A 22,862-nucleotide genomic window follows, 5' to 3' on the forward strand; every position below is an offset into this window, starting at 1 on the left:
GAGATCATAGAATCATAGAATCCTAGAGTTGGAAGAGACCCCAAGGGCCATCGAGTCCAACCCCCTGCCAAGCAGGAAACACCATCAGAGCACTCCTGACATATGGTTGTCAAGCCTCTGCTTAAAGACCTCCAAAGAAGGAGACTCCACCACACTCCTGGGCAGCAAATTCCACTGTCGAACAGCTCTTACTGTCAGGAAGTTCTTCCTAAGGTTTAGGTGGAATCTTCTTTCTTGTAGTTTGGATCCATTGCTCCGTGTCCGCTTCTCTGGAGCAGCAGAAAACAACCTTTCTCCCTCCTCTATGTGACATCCTTTTATATATTTGAACATGGCTATCATATCACCCCTTAACCTCCTCTTCTCCCGGCTAAACATGCCCAGCTCCCTTAGCCGTTCCTCATAAGGCATCGTTTCCAGGCCTTTGACCATTTTGGTTGCCCTCCTCTGGACACGTTCCAGTTTGTCAGTGTCCTTCTTGAAGGACACTGATGCGCTGATTGTGGCTGCCAGACTAGTGACTGGGAGCAGCCGCCGAGAACATATAAGACTGGCTGCCAGTACTTTTCCGAGCACCGTTCAATGTGTTGGTGCAGACCTTTAAAGCCCTAAATGGCCACAGCCCTGTAGACCTGAAGGAGCGTCTCCACCTCCATCATTCAGCTCCATCAGACACTGAGGTCCACCTCTGAGGATCTTCTGGGGGCTCCCTACCTCCCGGCGAGAAAAGAAGTTACAGGGAACTGGGCAGAGGGCCTTCTCAGTGGTGCCTCCCTCCCTGTAGAACACCCTCCCACCAGATGTCAAGGAGATGAAAAACTATCTGACTTTTAGAAGACATCTGAAGGCAGCCCCGTATAGGGAAGTTTGTAATGTTTGATGTTTTAGTATATTCTGATATATGCTGTGAGCAGCCCAGACTGTTTATCATCATCATGGTGGAAACCTTGGAGTATGCAGAGACGGCAAAATTGACAGCGCTGGTGAAAGATACAAATTTCGAATCTTTCAAAGATGACTAGAAACCTTTCTAGTCTATATCTAAAAAGTTTTCCCCTGTGCAAAGACCAGAGTGGGGTTTGAAGTGTCCGAAAATAGCAGGAAATATTTTTACAAAACATGTTAGAGAGGATGAAATTAGATAAGACAGAATTGTAAAACATAATAATAATAATAATAATAATAATAATAATAATAATAATAATAATAAATAATGTTGTTATTTGTACTCCTGCCCATCTGGGTTGCCCCATCCACTCTGGGTGTCTTCCAGCATATACAAAAAAATAATGAAACATTAAAAACTTCCCTATACAGGGCTGCCTTCAGGTGGCTTCTGTTGTAGAGTTACTTACCATATTTTTTGCCCTATAGGACGCACCGTCCCATAAGGCGCACCTAGTTTTTTTGGGGGGAAATAAAGGGGGGGGAATTATTGCCCCCCCAGGCGTGGGGCTGGGGCGGGGAAGGCCCGAGCTTCCCCCGACCCCAGCCCCCAAACAGGCAGCTCTCTGCAAGCCGTGGGAGCCGTGGGAGCCGAGTGCTGGCTCTCGCTGCTTGCGGATAGCTTCCTGAAGCCTGGAGAGCGAGAGGGGTTGGTGCGCTCTCCAGGCTTCAGCAAAAGCCTTCATTCGCCCCATAGGACGCACACACATTTCCCCTTCATTTTCGGAGGGGAAAAAGTGTGTCCTATAGGGCGAAAAATACGGTATCTCCTTGACATGCAATTTGGGTTATAAACATTGATGTTGGGTGTGTGGGAAGTTGCTAGTTCTGCTGAACTGGAATATAATTGTTGAGTAACAGATGTAGCTTTCTATATGGAAAAGAGAACAGTATTAATGCTGTGTTATATGGGGCAACCTAGTCTTGTGGGCAGGGTACAAATATTAAAATTATTGCCATCACTATACCTTTGCGGTTCCTCTCTCCTCTCCAGGAGACCTTTGCTTTCTTCAGCAACCTGGACAGCAAAGGCACCAACTACAAGTACGAAGTGTCACTGACCGGGCCGGCCGTGGAGCTGCACAACTGCATGGCCAAACTCCTTGCCCACCCGCTGCAGAGACCCTTCCAGACCCACGCCTCCTACAGCATGCTGGAGGAAGAGGAGGCAGTGGAGATTGAGGCCGTCGTCTGACTTGGGGGGCGGGGGGAGACGTGGACCCGAAGGACACTCTCTCTCTCTCTCTCTCTGTTTGCAAAACATCTGCCAGGCCAGCAAACGTATCTCTGCAGCCCACCTTCCTCATGTCCTTAGCATTGTTGGGGATTGAACTCTTTGTGTGTTTCTTCCGTAAATGCAAGCTGTCTGTCAGTTTCTCCCCCCCCCAAAGCAGTTGCCAGATATTGCTGGGGGCGGGGTGGGGGGAACAACTTAGGGGTGTAAGAAGTTGGCTACCTTCCTTTTTCGTGGTCCGTAGTGAAGTGGGTAGAGAGGAAGGGAGAAGGGGATGTTGAATGTCAGCTGATTAAAAAGGCCTTTCCAATGGTTAAAGTCTCCGGAGATTTATTTGCGTTCTGGGAATTTAAGAGGGGTCCCCCCCCCTTATTTCTTTTTGAATAAATTTTATTAGATTTTATAAAGAGAGATACGTGCCTCTTCTGGTCCGCAGAGACCAGCAGGAAGGAGAGGAAGGGGGGGCACCTTTGCCTCTTCACGTCTCTGCCTCCTGGCTCCCACCTCTCCTGCTTCAGCTTCTACCTCTGATTCTGGACTGCTGTCTGCCGCACACTCTCCCCACTCACTAACTCCTGTTATCCCTTCTGTTTCCGACACCACCTCTTCCCAGCCTTCTCCCTCGTCTCTTTCTTCCCACTCATCATCATCATCATCCCACCACCCCTCCCCAGGCTCTGAGCCTTCTTCCTTTCAGGTTCCCCAGTTGGTTCTTCCCACCGTTCCTGTACGTCCAACCAGTCCCTGACATCTGGCTTAATGGTTCCTATTAACCTGGAGACTAGCCATTTACATGGAGGTTTTCCCCCACGCAATCGGAGACTATGCCTGCATGCAGCCAACCTCTCCTCTGCCCTTTTCAGCCCTCTTCTGGTTCTGGTAGATCAGCAGGGAGGGGAGCTTATCGTAGCAGGAGAGGAAGACACCCACCTGACCCATCTCTGTCTCTTGCCCCCTCTCCCCTACCTCTGAATCTGGGCTGCTCTCTGCCACAGACTCCCCCCACTCACGAAGTCCTGTTACCCTTTCAGCTTCCAACACTCCCTTCCTCCCAGTCTTCTCCCTCCACCCCTCCCTGGGCTCTGAGCCTTCTTCCCTTGGGGGTCCCCCAGCTACAGTATTTTTTGCTCTATATCAGTGGCGTAGCGTGGGGGGTGCAGGGGGGGCCGGCCGCACCGGGCGCAACATCTGGGAGTTAGGGTTAGGGGGCGCAAATCCACGGGTTAGGGGGTGCAAATTACTTGCCTTGCCCCGGGTGCTGACAACCCACGCTACGCCACTGCTCTATATGACTCACTTTTCCCCTCCTAAAAAGTCAGGGGAAATGTGTGTGCGTTTTATGGAGCGAATGCAGGCTGCACAGCTATCCCAGAATCCAGAACAGCAAGAGGGATTGCTGCTTTCACTGCGCAGCGATCCCTCTTGCTGTTCTGGCTTCTGAGATTCAGAATATTTTTTCTTGTTTTCCTCCTCCAAAAACTAGGTGCGTCTTGTGGTCTGGTGGGTCTTATTAGTTCCTCCCGCCGTTCCTCTGTACCCAACCTGCCTGTGACACAGCTCCAGATCGAGGGGCCTGGAGGGTTACATTTGTCCTTTGAAGCTGAGATTCCTCACCCCTGATCTCGCAAGACAGGGAAATATGCCGATGCCAACCAAAGAAGCAGCCTTAGGTCCATTCATTGCCACGCGTTTGCTCTGAACAGGACTGGGTCACGTACTACCCTTGGTTGTTGTTTTTCCATTCGCCACACGCCAGTTTGAGGCTGAAGCAGAGGGAGAGGAACTTGCTCAACTCCTCCCTCTCGCTGAGGACAGGAAACATGTCCAGGCTGTTTGGAGTTTTGAAACAGGAAAGGACGGCTGCCTGCCATTCCGGCTGGACCGACAGAGAGCAGACTGTTTCTCTCTTGGCACCCTCCAGTTTAGCCAGAGGGCAGGAGAAGCTGGAATGGACAAGGTGAGTGCAGAAGGTTTTGTTTTATATCTGAAGGAGCGTCTCCACCCCCATTGTTCTACCCGGACACTGAGGTCCAGCTCCGAGGGCCTTCTGGCGGTTCCCTCACTGCGAGAAGTGAGGTTACAGGGAACCAGGCAAAGGGCCTTCTTGGTGGTGGCACCCGCCCAGTGGAACGCCCTCCCACCAAATGTCAAAGAGAACAACAACTACCAGACTTTTAGAAGACATCTGAAGGCAGCCCTGTTTAGTGAAGCTTTTAATGTTTGATGTATTACGGTATTTTAATATTTTGTTGGAAGCCACCAAGAGTGGCTGGGGAAGCCCAGCCAGATGGGCAGGGTATAAATAATAAATTATTATTATTATTATTATTATTATTATTATTACAGTGGTACCTTGGGTTACATACGGTTCAGGTTACAGACGGTTCAGGTTACGTACTCCGCTAACCCAGAAATAGTACCTTAAGTACTTTGCTTCAGGATTAGCTAAAGTGGTGCTTCAGGTTAAGAACAGTTTCAGGTTAAGAACGGACCTCCGGAATGAGTTAAGTTCTTAACCCAAGGTAAAGGTAAAGGTAAAGGGACCCCTGACCATTAGGTCCAGTCGTGACCGACTCTGGGGTTGCGGCGCTCAACTCGCTTTATTGGGCGAGGGAGCCGGCGTACAGCTTCCAGGTCATATGGCCAGCATGACTAAGCCGCTTCTGGCGAACCAGAGCAGCGCACGGAAACGGCGTTTACCTTCCCGCCGGAGCAGTACCTATTTATCTACTTGCACTTGGACATGCTTTCGAACTGCTAGGTGGGCAGGAGCACGGACCGAGCAACGGGAGCTCACCCCGTCGTGGGGATTCGAACCGCCGACCTTCTGATCGGCAAGTCCTAGGCTCTGCGGTTTAACCCATACCGCCACCAACCCAAGGTACCACTGTATTATTATTGTTTTATAGGGTGGTGGGGGTCCTGAGTCTTCTCAGCCCCTTCCTCCTGCCACTGCCACTCTCTTTCCGCAACTTCCTCCGTCGCTTCCCTTCCTGTCCAAGCAAGGAATAGAGCAGGAACAGTCCCAACTACTTGGGAGTAGACCCACCGAAACAAACAGGGGCCTTGGGTTTTTTTTGCCATGTCCGCTCATTGCAACGGTCTGTCTCAGCCCCTCCATGGGTCCTTATTTTCCAGGGATAATCCCACATTTACAGAAGCCGTCCCGGTTTCTGATTTGGTCCCGAATATCCCGCTTTTCCTTAGGACGTCCCTATTAGTAGTGCTAAATCACACTTTGTGCATGTGCAGAAGCACTAAATCGCAACCCGCGTGTGTGCAGCCCTGCAGACGTGGGTTGTGAACACTGCGGATTGCAAACGTGCACCCCTCACGGATCACGTTCACAACCCGAGTGTCCACTGTATAGGGAAGTTTTTCAATGTTTAATGTTTTGTTTTATAGATATAGGGAGCCGCCCAGAGCGGCTGGGGAAACCCATTAAGAGGGGCAGGGTTTAAATAATAAAATTATTATTGTTATTGAATAGGATGTCCCTATTTTCATCGGGGAAATGTAGGAGGGTCTGTCCTTGCTGGACCCCACCTGCTCAGGCAACTGACGACAATCCATCCCCTTTTCTTTCTTTTTAATGCACTTAAATAGGAAGCGTTTCAAGACAGGAAGCCTTGGCCCACAGGATGCAAATCTCCCTTTCCTGTTTTCCACAGAAACAATGGACTTGCTTGTCCCTTCTAAATCTCTCTGGCGCATGAAAGCTCCTTAGCTCACCACAAAAGATCGCTGATCCCAACTAAGGTCTGCAATTGACCTGACGCCAGCTTGCGAAGTGTCAGTCCATTGTGCTCCTCTCCCAGTTTTGGACCACAAACTCAGCGCTGCCCTATAAAAAAGCATTATTCAGAATAGGGGTTTGCACTACACACCAAGGAAGGTAACGGCACGACAAAATGCGAAACCGTAACCATGAATTGCACACGGGTTTAAAATCCAGTTAAAACCATGTGGTTTCATTCATTTGACAAAGCGGACAGACCTGATCCAGGGACACCAGCTTTCCTAAGTCTCATAGGATCGTAGAGTTGGAAGGGAGACTGTTAGGTCATCTAGTCCAACCCCCTGCAATGCAGAAATGTGCAGCTGTCCGGGGATCGAACCTGCAACCTTGGCATTCTCAGCACCACACACTAACCAGCCAATAATAATAATAATAATAATAATAAATTTTTATTTATACCCTGCCCTTCCCGGTTCAGAAAACCGGGCTCAAGGCGGCTAACAACAAATTTAAAACACTTTATAAAACAATTATAAAAAGCAGCATAAAATACAGTATAAAAACATGAATAACAATAAAATTTAAAAATCAATTAGATAATCCCCAGGGCTAGCTGGCTGAGTTGGCCCTACTTGGGCTGCTTAATTGATGCAACAAAAAGCAGCATAAAATATAGTATAAAACGTGAATAGCAATGAATTCAGAATTCAAAAATCAATTTAGGGGGGAAATCCACCTAATAAGCATTAGATTAGCTGAGCTATCCAGGATGACAATGGCCATTTGCACTCCCTTTGGCTTTCCTTGCGTATTTATCCTTATTCATATCCCACTTTTATATCCTCCCAGGGGGCTCAAGGTAGCCTCTGTGGTTGTCCTCCCCCTCCCTATTTAATCTCCCCTCTGCGAGGTAGGCTGAAAGAGACAGTGACTGGCCACCCAGTCAAGGTGGAGTGGCAGGATTTGAACCCTAGAATCATAGAATCATCGAGTTGGAAGAGACCACAAGGGCCATCGAGTCCAACCCCCTGCCAAGCAGGAGACACCATCAGAGCACTCCTGACATATGGTTGTCAAGCCTCTGCTTAAAGACCTCCAAAGAAGGAGACTCCACCACACTCCTTGGCAGCAAATTCCACTGTCAAACAGCTCTTACTGTCAGGAAGTTCTTCCTAATGTTTAGGTGGAATCTTCTTTCTTGTAGTTTGGATCCATTGCTCCGTGTCCGCTTCTCTGGAGCAGCAGAAAACAACCTTTCTCCCTCCTCTATGTGACATCCTTTTATATATTTGAACATGGCTATCATATCACCCCTTAACCTCCTCTTCTCCCGGCTAAACATGCCCAGCTCCCTTAGCCGTTCCTCATAAGGCATCGTTTCCAGGCCTTTGACCATTTTGGTTGCCCTCCTCTGGACCCGTTCCAGTTGGTCAGTGTCCTTCTTGAACTGTGGTGCCCAGAACTGGACACAGTACTCCAGGTGAGGTCTGACCAGAGCAGAATACAGTGGCCCTATTACTTCCCTTGATCTAGATGCTATACTCCTATTGATGCAGCCCAGAATTGCATTGGCTTTTTTAGCTGCCGCGTAACACTGTTGGCTCATGTCAAGTTTGTGGTCAACCAAGACTCCTAGATCCTTTTCACATGTACTGCTCTCAAGCCAGGTATCACCCATCTTGTATTTGTGCCTCTCAATTTTTTTTATTTTTTTTGCCCAAGTGCAATACTTTACATTTCTCCCTGTTAAAATTCATCTTGTTTGTTTTGGCCCAGTTCTCTAATCTGTCAAGGTGGTTTTGAAGTGTGATCCTGTCCTCTGGGGTGTTAGCCACCCCTCCCAGTTTGGTGTCATCTGCAAATTTGATCAGGATGCCCTTGAGTCCATCATCCAAGTTGTTGATAAAGATGTTGAATAAGACCGGGCCCAAGACAGAACCCTGTGGCACCCCAGTATGGTCTCCCACATCCTAGATCAGTGCTTCTCGAACTTTCTCTCAGCCAGCCTTTCAGGATATAAATCTGCTTGCACCACGCCAAATTTTTTACTGATAAGAAATACATTGGAAGGCAAGAAGAAGCGAGTCCCGGCAGTGCTCTGTTTGCAATACAGAACACAACTACTTTATAATATGATTGTGGGATATTCAAGAAAGTATAAAGCAATGCAGCTACAGAAAAACAGGAATCCTTTCCAAAATATAATTGTAAACGAGCCTCTTACATATGTGTAGCTCAGTGAGAGACGTGAGCTTGCTTTTCTCGGGTAATCTCATTTATAGGGTCTAAATTTGAGACAAGCATTTCATCAACGCAAATAAGCCTTTCTCTTTTCTGATTCTTCAGATTTGTCACAGTTGAAAATCCTTGTTTTGGGTCTGTATCGCTTGATGCTCTTGCTCAAAATTCAAAAACATATCTATCCATATTCTGCAAATAATTAAAATTTTATTTTTTTAAATATATATTTTCCCCTCCAAAAATATTTCAAAGCATTTAGCATCATATACAATTTTTTAAACACACAAAGTTTCTTCTTGGCTTCCCACCCATTCTTCTCCTGGCGTTTGCTTTTTACTGTTCTTTTTATTAGCTGTTTTATAACGCACCTATTTTTAATTGTCTAAACCCCGCTACCGATAAATCTTCCAGTAATCTACTGTTTTTATTTCAAATCCTACCAGTGACGTCATATGTGGGTGATAATTCCATAGGTAATCCATTCGTGGTCTCCCTTCTTCCTTAAACATTTTCATAGAAATGAACACCTCTTGCATCAGAAAGATCTAAACATCTTCCTGATGTTTAGTCGCAATCTCCTTTCTTGTAGCTTGAAGCCATGGGTTCGAGTCCTGCTCTCCAGAGGAGGAGAAAAGAAACTTGTTCCCTCTTCCACACGACAGCCCTTCAGATGCTTGAAGATTATGTCCTTTGTCATTATGTCCTCTTAATTTGGCAGTTAATTTCTCCGTTTCAGCATAGTCCATCAGATTCACAAGCCATCCCTCCTTAATTAGCAATCCTAAAAAGTTATTTTGGTACTATACTATACTACACAGAAATGCTTAAATGTTTCTTTTGTGGGAATGTTCAGGGATGCAGGAGAGGATATATTGTTCGATTATAGCCTTTCCAACTTGTGTTAACAAGTTCACAATTTAGCAGAGTAACATTCCCCTGTTTAAATTCACAGCGGATGCGTTTGCTCAGGCTCGCTAAAGCCTCTATAATAACTGTTCTGGTATTTCCCCCTTATTCCCTCCTAAAAGATAAGACACAACACAGTCTTCTATAAAAATATAAAAAGAGTTTACTTACTCATATTCTGTTCACAATCGGATCCCAGAAGGCAGACTTAGCTTAGAAAAGTAATATACACCTGGAAACCATCTCCTAAGGAGACAGTCCCTTTGTCCTCTCTTGGCTGGAGGCTAAGAGAGCATTTTTGGCTAAGCAGATGTTGCTTCTTCAAGGCATGTAGTCAAAGATAGAGACATGGCTGCCCTGCCCTGTGCTTTTGTCGTTACCTGCACAGGTGAGGCCATGCCCACCTCTAGTCGCAGTCCAGAAGGTAACAGGAAGTTTACCTGCTGGCTGGACAAACATTCCTCCCCAGGTGTAAACATGTTCACTCTAGGAATGTTGTACTTGACTGCTCTTGTGTTTCACACCCCACATCTTTGATCATTCTTGAATCTTCCCTCCAAATTTGCCATCCTCTCCTGCCACACCGGGGTGGCGCACTGCAGCCTTTGAGTACCACTCTAACCACTGCACCACGCTGCCTTGTCAGGTCTCTTCTTAAGCTCTTGTAATAATAGATTTACAAGGTAAGGATCTACCCCATTATATGCACAGGCCTGTCTGGATAAGCGTGGGCTGCACCTGTTGAATTGCAGCCCGTCACTGCTCCATCCCACAACAGCGCTGACAATATCCTTTCTGATTTTGCTCGCATCCCTGCCTTCTGGGAGCCAGGGGGACGAAGACCCTGCAGGTGAGAGGTTTGGGGGTGATGTGCCTGACGAAGGAGCAATCCTCCGCTACGAAGAGCATATCACAGGGCTGTTGGTCACCATTGCCCGTCTCCACGGCCGAATTGAGAACCTGCAGCAGAGCAAGGCCAGGTAAGTTCTCCGGAAAAACAATCTCTCAAAGGACCTGTTGATGGCATTTTACCATTGTACTGTGGAGAGTGCATTAATTTATGGTCTGTGTGTGTGGTTTGGGAGCTGCACGGTCAGGGGAAAAACAATGCTGTCCAGGGTTGTAAAGACTGTGGAGAGAATAATTGGGTGCACTCTTCCCACCTTGGATCAAATCTATGCTTCCAGGTGCCATAAGAAAGCTGCAGAGATAGCGCAGGACAGTGCGCAGCCCGGAAATGATCTCTTTCAGCTCCTGCCTTCTGGAAGAAGGTCCAGGGTTATAAAGACTAGGACCAGCCACCTGAGAAACAGTTTCTATCCAAATGTGATTTTGGTTTTAAACGCAGTGTAAGGTAGTCTCTATAGAAGTATATTGTATTTTAAAATGGGGTATCGAGTTTTTAGGGGGCTAACCAGGCTGGGGATAGCTGGGATAGCAGGCTTGCTGGGTTTTGAATGTTTTATGTAGATTTTTCAATTTCATTGTTCTGTATGGGACAATGACAATAAAGATTATTGCATTAACATAAATCGGGGTACAGGGGGGCAATAATTCTCTTTGGCACAAAAGCCTCCTGCCTTAAAAGGATTCTCCACTCCAGGCTATTCATGGCTACTATGTTGAGGCAGCAATGCTTCTGAATATCAGTTGTTGGGAATCTGTGGAACTCCTTGCCCCATGAGGCAGTGATGGCCACTAACCTAGAATCACAGAATTGTAGAGTTGGAAGGGACCCTACGTGTTATCTGGTCCATGAAATGATGATATTAGACCTTTTGTAGAATAGGAGAGGGGTTGTAAGAGCAAGAACAGAAGGATTTTATTTATTTTTTTGGTTGGATCTGGACTGAAACGTCTTTCCTTGCAGGGAGGACGACGACCTGTGCTCTGACCTGTGCTCTGAGTACACAGCAAGTCTCCCACGGTGTTGTCTGCCGTTCCCAAATCCAGCAGCGGCCCTGCCTCCTCCGACAGCCCATCCAGAAAGAGGTAAGGCTTTGCTGAGTTTGTGCAGGGCGATGGTCTTTCCTCCAAAGACCAAAGCAGGTTCCTTGTCCTCCTCGTTCTTGAATGAAAAGCTGAACTCACCCTGGGGTTTAAGGAGGGAGCTGTTCCTCAGCCTAGAGATGGTAGGTAATTGTGCTCGAGTACTAGTTAGTGCAGGGACGCAGGTGGCGCTGTGGGTTAAACCACCGAGCCTAGGACTTGCCGATCAGAAGGTCGGTGGTTCGAATCCCTGTGACGGGGTGAGCTCCTGTTGCTTGGTACCAGCTCCTGCAACCTAGCAGTTCGAAAGCACGTCCAAGTGCTAGTAGATAAATAGGTACCACTCTGGCGGGAAGGTAAACGGCGTTTCCGTGCGCTGATCTGCTTCGCCAGACGTGGCTTAGCCATGCTGGCCACATGACCCGGAAGCTGTACGCCGGCTCCCTTGGCTAATAAAGCGAGATGAGCACCGCAACCCCAGAGTCCGTCACGACTGGACCTAATGGTCAGGGGTCCCTTTACCTTTACCTTACTAGTTAGTGCATGAAGGGGTTAAGACTAGAGAGGTCTGTTCCTAGACGCAGCTTGGTCACGCCCCCTTACTTCCAGGAGGGAGGAAGTGAAGCTTCAACTTTTTCCTTTCTTCTTCTCACCGTGCAATTCACCAGGACTGATGAATCTGAACTGGATGTGGGTCCAAAAAGGAGATGGCATTTGTGCCGGGGGTATCTCCCTTGGCAGGGCTGGCATTCTAGGCCTGAGGAGCCACCACTGAGAATGCCCTGGGAGGGGTGTTATGTTATGTTGTAAATAAAATTCCAATAAAAATTAAAATTAAAAAAAGAGGAAGAATGGATGCCTTTTTTCAGGCTACTTAAAGAAATATTACAGCATGACGAATTCGTGAGCAGGATTTGAACTTTGAGCAGCAGAAGCGATTAGCGTATAATATTGTGGTTATGATTTGATTGATAGAAGGGAGAAGGGGAAGAAACAACAATTCCATGGGAAACAGGGTGGGAATTCGATAAAAATAAGAGAAAATACGAAATTGCGTTCTGGCTGCATACGGTAAAATTGTTAAAACTTAGTAAAATAAAATTGGAAAAAGAATACTTTTTATTATTTTTAAACACCCATTCCCTCCTCCCGTATCCTTTCCAGGTGACCTCTTCCTTGATGTCCACAAGGCCGTCACGTCCCTGGAGAACACCGTCTTTGCCCACCGAAGCCGCCTCCCCAGCGCCAAGGCAGAGCTGGAAGGACGCTTGGAGCCCACGAAGGTTGGCAAAGCCACAGTCCTCCTCCTCCTGGGGGCAGGGGCCGTTTGCCAGCCTGAGGGATCCACATTCTCTTTCAGGGGAGGGGTGGGAGGGCATCCCAAAGGCCAGCCCCTGTTTGGTGTCCCTGAGGGTGTTGAAAGGTTATTGGAAGTTCTTTCTAGTCAGTACCATAATAATTATGCTTATTTGTTGGCAGTTTGCAGAAATCAATCATCTCCCAGTGTGGCGGACTTGAGTCTACAGGACCGACCAGTTTTGGAGACTCTCTGCAGCCGCCACCTGGGCTCGCTTATCAACAGTTCTGATACTCTCAGTTCAGATATAAACAAATCAAAGCGGCTACCAAATGCTTTTCCAAACCAACTGTTTTTTAAGTAGTAGCCTTTCTGGGTTGTTGTTGTTTTTTAGTCGTTTAGTCGTATCCGCCTCTTCGTGACCCCCTGGACCAGAGCACGCCAGGCACTCCTGTCTTCCACTGCCTCCCGCAGTTTGGTCAAACTCATGTTTGTAGTTTTGAGAACACTGTCCCACCATCTCGTCCTCTGTCCTCCCCTTCTCCTTGTGCCCTCCATCTTTCCCAGCATCAGGGTCTTTTCCAGGGAGTCTTCTCTTCTCATGAGGTGGCCAAAGTACTGGAGCCTCAGCTTCAGGATCTGTCCTTCCAGTGAGCACTCAGTGCTGATTTCCTTCAGAATGGAGAGGTTTGGTCTTCTTGCAGTCCATGGGACTCTCCAGAGTCTCCTCCAGCACCAGAATTCAAAAGCATCCATTCTTCGGCGATCAGCCTTCTTTATGGTCAACTCTCACTTCCATACATCACTACTGGGAAAACCATAACTTTAACTACATGGATCTTTGTCGGCAAGGTGATGTCTCTGCTTTTTAAGATGCTGTCTAGGTTTGCCATCGCCTTCCTCCCAAGAAGCAGGCGTCTTTTAATTTCGTGGCTGCTGTCACCATCTGCAGTGATCATGGAGCCCAATAAAGTAAAATCTCTCACTTTACCAGATATAACTAGGAATCCAAATTTCAAGAAATGGAACATTAAAGGCTTACCTCCCCCTGGGGCTGTATAATTAATCCATATGTTGATTCAACAAGCTGGTCAGACTTAGCAAAGTTACTTCTCTATGGCTGCTTGCAGACTTTAAACTACCTCGCTTCACTCCACCATAAATCTCAGGCAAACATCCAAGGTTCTTTGGTGTCTCTAGGCAGAAGAATAGCTTTGGCTGGGTTTCAGGGGCGGCGGCCAAAGGCAGGGGACTATCTTGAGTTGCCGTCCAGCCGTTTTGGGTGGCTTCAGCGGGATTTCAAAGGGCTTTAGAAGAGCCTCAAAGGAAGGGAGGATGTTTAAAATGCCGTCCGGCAACTCCCAAAGTCCTTATCTGCTTGTTTTCCGGGAGTCTATCTTTCCCCCTTATTATTTTTTAAAACTCCTACTCACTCTGCTGAGGCTCACTGGAGACTTGCTTCAGGCACCATCTTCTAACCCGTGAGAGTCGAAGTCAACATTCTTCTTAAATTGTGGTGCCCAGAACTGGACACCATCTTCCAGGTGTGGTCTGCACAAGGCAGAACAGAGTGAGACCATGACTTCCCTTGATCCGGACACTAGACTTCTGTGGATGCAGCCTAGAATAGCGTTAGCCATTTTTGCTGCTGCATCACATGGTGGGCTCATGTTAAGCTTGTGGTCCACCAAGCAGGGGTGGAGGAAGGGGTGGTGCGGTGGGTGCGGTCTGCCCCGGGTGTCACCACTGAGGGGGGTGACAAAATGTCGGGTGGCATTCACTGTGGGGCCTGCAGCTTGCCCGAGCCACGTGTCTCTCCTGGGAGAGACTTGGTGGCTTGTGTGTGCACAGGCTCCACGTTGCCCAAAGGGTCTGCCTGCTGCCACCCCCCCTGCCAGCTGTAGGGCAGCTGAGTGAGAGGAGGCAGGCAGATTCTGGAGGCCCCACAGGGCGCCCTGCCCTTACTCCACCCCTATGGGCAGTTCACCCCGCCCCTGGGCGCACCACCCCAGGCGCCCGAGCAGTTTCCTCCACCGCTGCCACCAAGACCCCTAGATCGTTTTCACATGTACTGCTAGTAAGCCAGCTGCAATTTGTGAAGCTGGTTCTTCCGGCCTAAGGACCCTCACGGCCTAGGACCCTCGTACCTACGGGACTGCCTCGCCTGGTCTGCTCCGCGGAGGACCTTAAGGTCCATAAATAGCAAGACCCTAGAGGTCCCGGGCCCTAAGGAAGTCAGATTGGCTTCAACCAGAGCCAGGGCCTTTTCAACATTGGCCCCGGCCTGGTGGAACGCTTTATCTCATGAGACCAGGGCCCTGCAGGATCTGATTTCTTTCCGCAGGGCCTGTAAGACAGAGTTGTTCTGCCTGGTCTTTGGCTTGGAGTCAACTTGATCCACTCCCCCTCTTTCCTTTTTCCTTCTGTGATGGAACTCCTATTTGGGGACTTCCCAGTCTGGATAGTTGGCCTTGGTGAAGATTTGACGTTTTCATCCCCCCAAAAAATTTGATTTGAGTTTCTACTGAAATGAGGCTGCATTTTAATGTTGTATTTTAATCTTGTTTTTAAGTTGTATTTTAATCAATTGTCTATATACCTGGTGTTATCCGCTCTGGGCCCGGTCTTGGCTGGGGAGGGCGGGGTATACCTAAAACTTCAAAACAACTTCTTCTTCTTCTTCTTCTTCTTCTTCTTCTTCTTCTTCTTCTTCTTCTTCTTCTTCTTCGTCTTCTTCTTCTTCTCCTCCTCCTCCTCCTCCTCCTCCTCCTCCTCCTCCGTCTGGAAACCAAGCCTGATGAGGAACGGTTGAGGGAATTGGGGATGTTTAGCCTGGAAAAGAGGAGACTGAGAGGAGATAGGTGAGCCATCTTCAAATATCTCAAGGGCTGCCAAATTTAGGAGGGAACAAGCTAGTTTTCTCCTGCTCCGGAGGGTAGGACTCGAACCCATGTCTTCAAGTGACAAAGAAAGGAGATTCCGACCAAACACATGGAAGAACTTTCTGACAGTAAGAGCTTTTCTACCGTGGAAAGGAGGCGGTGGGTTCTCGTTCCTTAGAGGTTTTTAAGCAGAGGTTGGAGGGCCAACTGTCAGGGATGCTTTAGCTGAGATTCCTGCATTGCAGGGGGTTGGAATAGATGACCCTCAGGGGTCCCTTCTAGCTCTACAGTTCTATGCTGTATTCTATGTTTCCGAGCACAATTCAAAGTGTTGGTGCTGACCATTAAAGCCCTAAACGGCTTCGGTCCAGTATACCTGAAGGAGCGTCTCCACCCCCATCGTTCTGCCTGGACACTGAGATCCAGTGCCAAGGGCCTTCTGGCAGTTCCCTCACTGCAAGAAGCAAAGCTACAGGGAACCAGGCAGAGGGCTTTCTCGGTGGTGGCACCCTCCCATCAGATGTCAAAGAGAAGAACAACTACCTGACATTTACATCTGAAGGCAGCCCTGTTCAGGGAAGTTTTAATTTTGATGTATTTTTAATCTTTGTTGGAAGCCACCCAGAGTGGCTGGGGAAACCCAGCCAGATGGGCGGGGTACAAATAAATATTATTATTATTATTATTATTATTATTATTATTATGCATTCTAATTTCCCAGGGCCTGGAAGAAAACCTGAGGAGATTCCAAGGAAGTGAGAAAGATCCCTGGCCACAGCCAGACCCGGAAGCCCAGATGTCTGGAGCAGGGTTCCTGGCAGATGGGCTGAGCATCTACGAGAGAGAAATTGCCTTGTACGAAGAGAGGAATGCTGTGCTCCGTGAAGAGCTGGAAGGCAGGGACCGCGAACTCGACAGATCGAAAGCTGCCCTCTGTGCTTACCAGGAGGAGAGGGATAAACTACAGAGGAAGGTGCGCTCCAGCTTTGAGTTCGTTCCTCTGCATTCCCACATCCCTTTGAGAATTCTGTTGTATTTTTATATAACAAGTTAATTTTGACTTTACTACCTATTTCCTTTGACGTTTTGACTTCCCACCTTTGAAGTTAATCTGTTAAAATCTGTGGAGCTCCCTCCCATTCAGATGTCCAGGAGATAAAGAATTACACAACTTTTAGAAGACACCTGAAGGCAGCCCCGTATAGGGAAATTTTTAATGTTTGATGTTTTATTATGTTTTCATATGTGCTGGAAGCTGCCCAGAGTAACTGGGGAAAGCCAGCCAGATGGGAGTATTATTATTATTATTATTATTAATAATAATAATAATAATAATAACTCCCATGATGTTTTTATTCCCACACTTTTCCTACTCCATTATATAGCATGCTTTTACCTATTATATATTTCCTCTATTACAATTATTTTTATCCTTTCCCATCCGCTGCCCCCCCTTCAATAAAGAGTTCATCACATTGATCTCCTACTCTCACACAGTCTGTCAATTTTAAGAGCCATTCTTCCTGGGCTGAAATTAATAATAATAATAATAATGATAATGATAATAATAATAATAATTTATTATTTATACCCTGCCCAGTATTCCTCCTTCTTTTCATTTCTGCGCATATAGGATTCTGGCTGCTGTTGCTACATAGGCAAATAATTTAGTCATCGTTTTTGGGACATCCATCCCTATTACACCTTGGAGAAAAGCTTCAGGTTTTTTGGGGTTACCAATCTTAACATTTCCTTCATCTCATTATGTATCATTTCCCAAAACCCCTTGTATTCCATTCTGTTTTTTTAAAGTTCTCACAAAAACCGTACCATCAAGTTAACCACCTCCCTGCCTCTTTAGCTTCTTCAAATTCCTTGCAATGCCGCAGAACAATGCGAGGTGTTGGGGCGACTCAGGTAGCGCAGCGATGCGCATGGTGAGTGTTTGTCCCGTGTTTCCCTCCAGGTCAGAGATCTCCAAGGAGCCCTCTCCGAGATGGAAGCACTTCCCTACGGAGCCACCAGCCCGGTCAGGGAGAAAGAGTCCTTGGGATTCCAGGTGAGTTTTTTGGCATCCAGGAATGGCATATACAGTGGATGCACAGGTTGCGAACGTGATCCATGCGGGAAGCACATTTGCAACCTGCAGTGCCACATCTGCGCATGCGCAGGTCATGATTAGGCGCTTCGGCACATGCACAAGCGCCAAAACCCGGAAGTAATCCGTTCCGGTACTTCCAGGTTCAGCGCAGTGCGCAACCCAAAATCGTACAGTCCAAATTGTCTGTAGCCCGTGGTATGACTGTACTGATGATCACCAATTCGGGCAGCTTAAAAGGGAACCTTCCTCTCTAGACTCTGCACCATTGCTGGGACTCAGGTGGCGCTGTGGTCAAAACCTCTGAGCCTCTTGGGCTTGCTGATTGGAAGGTCGGTGGTTCAAATCCCCGTGACGGGGTGTGCTCCCGTTGCTCTGTCCCAGCTCCTGCCAACCTAGCAGTTCGAAAGCACGTCAAAGTGCAAGTAGATCAATAGGTACCACTGTGGCAGGAAGGTAAACGGTGTTTCCATGCGCTCTGGTTTCAGTCATGGTGTCCCATTGCGCCAGAAGCGGTTTAGTCCTGCTGGCCATGTAATAATAATAATAATAATAATAATAATAATAACAACAACAACAACAACAACAACAACAACAACAACAACAATAATAATATTTATACCCTGCCCATCTGGCTGGGCTTCCCCAGCCATTCTGGGCGGCTTCCAACAAAATATTAAAATACTGTAATGCATCAAACATTAAAAGCTTCCCTAAACAGGGCTGCCTTCAGATGTCTTCTAAAAATCTGGTAGTTGTTTTTCTCTTTGACATCTGGTGGGAGGGCATTCCACAGGGTGGGCGCCACCACCAAGAAGGCCCTCTGCCTGGTTCCCTGTAACTTGGCTTCTTGCAGCGAGGGAACCACCAGAAGGCCCTCAGCACTGGACCTCAGTGTCCGGGCAGAACCTAACAGTTTGAAAGCACGCCAGTGCAAGTAGACAAATAGATACCACTGTGGCGGGAAGGTAAACGGTGTTTCCGTGCGCTGCTCTGGTGTGCCAGAAGCGGCTTAGTCATGCTGGCCACATGACCCGGAAGCAAGATGAGCACCGCAACCCCAGAGTCGGCCACGACTGGACCTAATGGTCAGGGGTCCCTTTACCTTTACCTTCTGTAATTAAATATGGAAAACTCAATAATTATTTTTTTTTTAAAAAAAGAGCAAACAGATTCTAGAGCCTCCCTTCCCTTCCCGCTGTACATATTTACTCTTTCTTTTTGAATATATATCACAAAGAGGACTCTGCCTCAAGTTGTCTTGCTTTGCCCTCTAGGACCCACTCGTGGCAGCCCAAAACTTTGCCTGCTGTTTCCGAGGCGCCCCCAGTGCCCACCCTGCCTGCTGCCTGCACCCCGGGCAAGGCCCACCTCCTGAGGAGACCCCTGCGAAAGGCATGGAAGATCAAAGGCAGGAGCTGCGTGGGTAAGCGTGCCCCGACTATTCTCTCTCCCTTTCTTTTTTTAATCATTTTATTTAGAAAAAAAATTTGGGGAGTCAAACTTGCCAGTTCTACATTGTTGTTTTTTTAAAATAATTTTAATTAAATTTTCCATTTTAACAATCCAATCAAATCACTTTAAATATTCCAAATTATACAAATACATATCATGTAGTCCAAATATTCTGCCAAATTATACATTTTTATTGGGACTTCCCATGCTTCAAGTTCTACGTTTTGTGTCAGCTTCAGCTGATGCAATATTTGGTACCGTCTCTTCACATCATTTTTGTGCATATAATATTCGCATTAAAGAAATCAATTTACCTGTTTCTATTGTGGGCACCTGTATAAGTTGTCCCTACTAAAAAGCCTTCTGGTCTTTTGGGGAGAGTTACCTTAAATACCTTTAAAAAATAAATAAATCTCATTATAAATACCATATTTTTCGTCCCATAGGCCGCTCCGTCCCATAGGACGCACCTAGTTTTTTGGGGGGGAAATAGAGGAAAATTTTTTCCCTTTATTTCCCCCCCAAAAGCAGGTCAGGGAAACCGAACCAGATCGAGGTACAGTGGGATGGCGGCGCTGCACCTCCCTGCTGTCCCCCGAGCTTGTGGGGCTGGCCAATGTCTGCCTGGCACGAGGGGCACTCTGCTTCAGGGCGCCCCGCCCACCCGGCAGCAGGCTGCTATCCGCAGCGTGGGGAGCCCTGCGGGGAACTCCTGCAGGGCTGCCTATGCTGCGGATGTGTTCCCGAAGCGCCGGGAGCTCTGCTTTCAGGGCGCCCAGCGCTCCAGGAAGCAAGCTGCTATCCGCAGCCTAGACATCCCTGTGGGACCTCCTGCAGGGCTGCCTAGGCTGCGGATGTCTTCCTGAAGTGTGGAGAGCGAGAGGGGTCGGTGCGCACCGACCCCTCTCGCTCTCCAAGCTTCAGCGAAAGCCTGCATTCGCCCCATAGGACGCACCCAGATTTCCCCTTCATTTTTGGAGGGGGAAAAGTGCGTCCTATAGGGCGGAAAATACGGTAATGTCCCCAAAGTCCTTTACCACATCCACCACAAAATGAGCCAACTTTTCCCTTATTCCCTCACAAGCCACAAGTTCAGCCTCCTGGGGCTCAGAGGTGAGATCAAACTGGTGGAAGCACCCTGAGCAGACACTGCTTTCCCCGGATCTCAGGCTTGTAGAGCTGGAGGGAAAAACAAGGGTCATCTAGTCCAACGCCATGCAATGCAGGAATCTCAACAATGAACTACAGAGTTGGCCGCAGAGCATGCTCAGTCCCTTTGACAGCAAGAAGGACTTGTCCCCTTTTGTTTTGACTCAGATTGCTTTTTCTTAATAATAATAATAATAATAATGATAATAATAATAATAATAATATATTATTTATACCTTGACCATCTGGCTGGGCTTCCCCAGCCACTCTGGGCGGCTTCCAACAAAATAATAAAATACAGCAATCCATCAAACATTAAAAGCTTCCCTGAACAGGGCTGCCTTCAGAAAAGTCTGGTAACTGTTGTTCTCTTTGTGTTCTCTGCTGGAAGGGCGTTCCACAGGGCGGGCGCCACCACCAAGAAGGCCCTCTGCCTGGTTCCCTGTAACTTGGTTTCTTGCAGTGAGGGAACCACTGGAAGGCCCTTGGAGCTGGACCTCCGTGTCCGGGCAGAACGATGGGGGTGGAGACGCTCTTTCAGGTATACTGGGCCTTTGAGGCCGTTTAGGGCTTTAAAGTCAATAACAACACTTTGAATTGTGCTCGGAAACGTCCTGGGAGCCAATGTAGGTCTTTCAAGACTGGTGTTACGTGGTCTCGGCAGCCGCTCCCAGTCGCCAGTCTAGCTGCCGCATTCTGGATTAGTTGTAATTTCTGGGTCAGCTTCAAAGGTAGCCCCATGTAGAGGGCATTGCCGTAGTCCAAGCTTTCTTCTGAGAAACCCTGAAGCGTCCACCCCTCCAAGGATGAAAATTCCCCCACCTTTTTCAAAGTGGCCCCTATTTGGCTCAATTTCCATTGGCACTCAGCGCCTGAGTTTGCTATTAGCGGGAGCTGTGGGGTGTGATAGGAATTTTGAGGTCTTAGATATAGGTTAAATGTTCATAAGTGTACCAACCAAGCACGTACATAGATCAGCACGGGAAGACCGACCAGAAACCATTTTTTATTCCCAAACTGACCAAATGTTTTCCCTGCAAGGAATGGGGGGGGGGGGTCAGGAAACCTCCCCATTGTCTCTTTCCTCACAAATCCTGTCTTAAGGGCACATTTAAGATATGAATAGGGTGTGAGCCTGTGACCTGACTCAGGAACTAAGTATTTATCATTACAAAAGACTGGTCAGGCTCCCCAGGGTATCCAGTCAAGTGACCATTAACAGTTAACCTGCCAGACAGGAGGTAAACAATGACAGGAGAAAAAAACAGTCAAATTTCTGTTTTAGACCGCCTTTTCTGTGATGTATGTATGATGTTTCTGGGGGTGGTCTTGATCTACAGGGTGGCAATTTCAAAAGTCTTTATAAGGCCTTGCACACCACTTTTCTGGGTTCCTCCTCCTCTCCTGCGGGTGAGGGGACCAACCTGTTGCAACAGATCAATAAAGATCAGGCTTACTAGCTGCTTTGCTTCTCAATATTCTCTGGTTGGTCTCTGTTATTTTCTCCTACCAATAGGGAACCTATGTAAGGACTTTATACAGTGGTGCCTCGCAAGACGAAATTAATCCGTTCTGTGAGGCTCTTCGTATAGCGGTTTTTTTCGTCTTGCGAAGCAAGCCCATTGACAGCTTAGCGGATTAGCGCTATTAGCGGTTTAGCAGCTTTTAGCGGATCAGCTGATAAGCGGGTTATCAGCAGATCAGCTGATAAGCGGCTTGGCGGCTTAGGAAAAGGGGAAAAAGGGGAAAAACCCGCAGGAACTCGCAAGACATTTCGTCTTGTGAAGCAAGCCCATAGAGAAATTCGTTTTGCGAAGCGCCTCCAAAACGGAAAACCCTTTCGTCTAGCGGGTTTTCCATCTTGCGAGGCGTTCGTCTTGCGGGGCACCACTGTATGAGCTCTTCGATACCCCATAAGGGAAAAGAGCAATTTTTGTTTACAACAGGGGACAGCAGAATTGTGCTGAGCGTCTGCTTCCCTCCCATCCAGATTCACCGAGAAGCTCCAAGGCCTCAACCAGCTCCTCTCGGTGACTCTGCAGGAGTCCAAGGGCGACATGGAGGGCATCAGTTTGCTGCTGGGGCAACGGGAATCTGAGGAGACCGCTCTGCGCTTGGCTGTCCGGTGCAGGTGAGCAGGGGTGTCGGCGACGGAGCACGCGCTTTTCAAAACGGCTTGCGAAATCATTATTTGCTTCGTGTAATTTGTGCACCTTTTGTGGAGTGGCTAGAGGCAAGGGAATGATGGGGGGCAACCGGCTGAGAGACCCCAAAGGGAAGAAAGCTCAGAGCCCGGGGAGGGGTGGCAAGTCGATGGTGAGTGGTCAGAGGTGTGGGGTGTGAAACACAAGAGCGGACAAGTACAACATTCCTAGAGTGAACATGTTTACACCTGGGGAGGAATGTTTGTCCAGCCAGCAGGTAAACTTCCTGTTTCCTTCTGGGCTGGGACAGACTTTCTCTGCATGTGACTAGAGGTGGGCGTGGCCTCACCTGTGCAGGTAACAACAAAAGCACAGGGCAGGGCAGCCATCTCTCTCTCTTTGACTATATGCATTGAAGAAGCAACATCTGCTTAGCCAAAGATACTCTCTTGGCCTCCAGCCAAGAGAGGACAAAGGGACTGTCTCCTTAGGAGATGGTTTCCAGGTGTATGTTACTCTTTTTATACTTTTTATACTTTTATAGAAGACTGTGTCGTGTCTTATCTTTTATGAGGGAATAAGGGGGAAATAGCAGAACAGTTATTATAGAGGCTTTAGCGAGCCTGAGCAAACGCATCCGCTGTGAGTTTAAAAAGGGGAATGTTACTCTGCAAAATTGTGAACTTGTTTAGAAAAGTTGGAAAGGCTATAATCAGACAATATATCCTCTCCTGCATCCCTGAACATTCCCACAAGAGGGAGATGATTGGGAAGACGAGGTGT

General features: G+C 47.8%; 2 protein-coding genes across 4 annotated transcripts in view; both read left to right on the top strand.

The window, feature by feature from the left end:
- BABAM1 (BRISC and BRCA1 A complex member 1) overlaps positions 1-22,862 on the top strand; it is a 58,948-nt gene that overhangs the window by 11,845 nt on the left and 24,241 nt on the right. The window contains exon 9 of one of the 2 annotated variants that reach the window (XM_081846300.1): positions 1,940-2,160. In XM_081846300.1, the coding sequence (XP_081702426.1) occupies positions 1,940-2,140 (201 nt within the window). In that variant the 3' untranslated portion in view covers positions 2,141-2,160. Of the gene's footprint in view, positions 1-1,939; positions 2,498-22,862 lie in introns of those variants that run through there. The other variant, XM_081846299.1, reaches the window with a different exon arrangement.
- The window catches only part of USHBP1 (USH1 protein network component harmonin binding protein 1), a 28,664-nt gene continuing 9,791 nt past the window's right edge, over positions 3,990-22,862 (top strand). Inside the window, exons 1-8 of one of the 2 annotated variants that reach the window (XM_081846117.1) lie at positions 3,990-4,136; positions 9,893-10,045; positions 10,936-11,057; positions 12,219-12,337; positions 15,955-16,206; positions 17,200-17,292; positions 18,609-18,757; positions 21,926-22,066. In XM_081846117.1, coding sequence (XP_081702243.1) covers positions 4,000-4,136; positions 9,893-10,045; positions 10,936-11,057; positions 12,219-12,337; positions 15,955-16,206; positions 17,200-17,292; positions 18,609-18,757; positions 21,926-22,066 — 1,166 coding nt within the window. In that variant the 5' untranslated portion in view covers positions 3,990-3,999. The remainder of the gene's footprint in view (positions 4,137-9,892; positions 10,046-10,935; positions 11,058-12,218; positions 12,338-15,954; positions 16,207-17,199; positions 17,293-18,608; positions 18,758-21,925; positions 22,067-22,862) is intronic. The other variant, XM_081846118.1, reaches the window with a different exon arrangement.

The sequence above is a fragment of the Podarcis erhardii genome (assembly GCF_964252035.2).
Source record: "Podarcis erhardii genome assembly, chromosome: 18".
Lineage (NCBI taxonomy): Eukaryota > Metazoa > Chordata > Lepidosauria > Squamata > Lacertidae > Podarcis > Podarcis erhardii.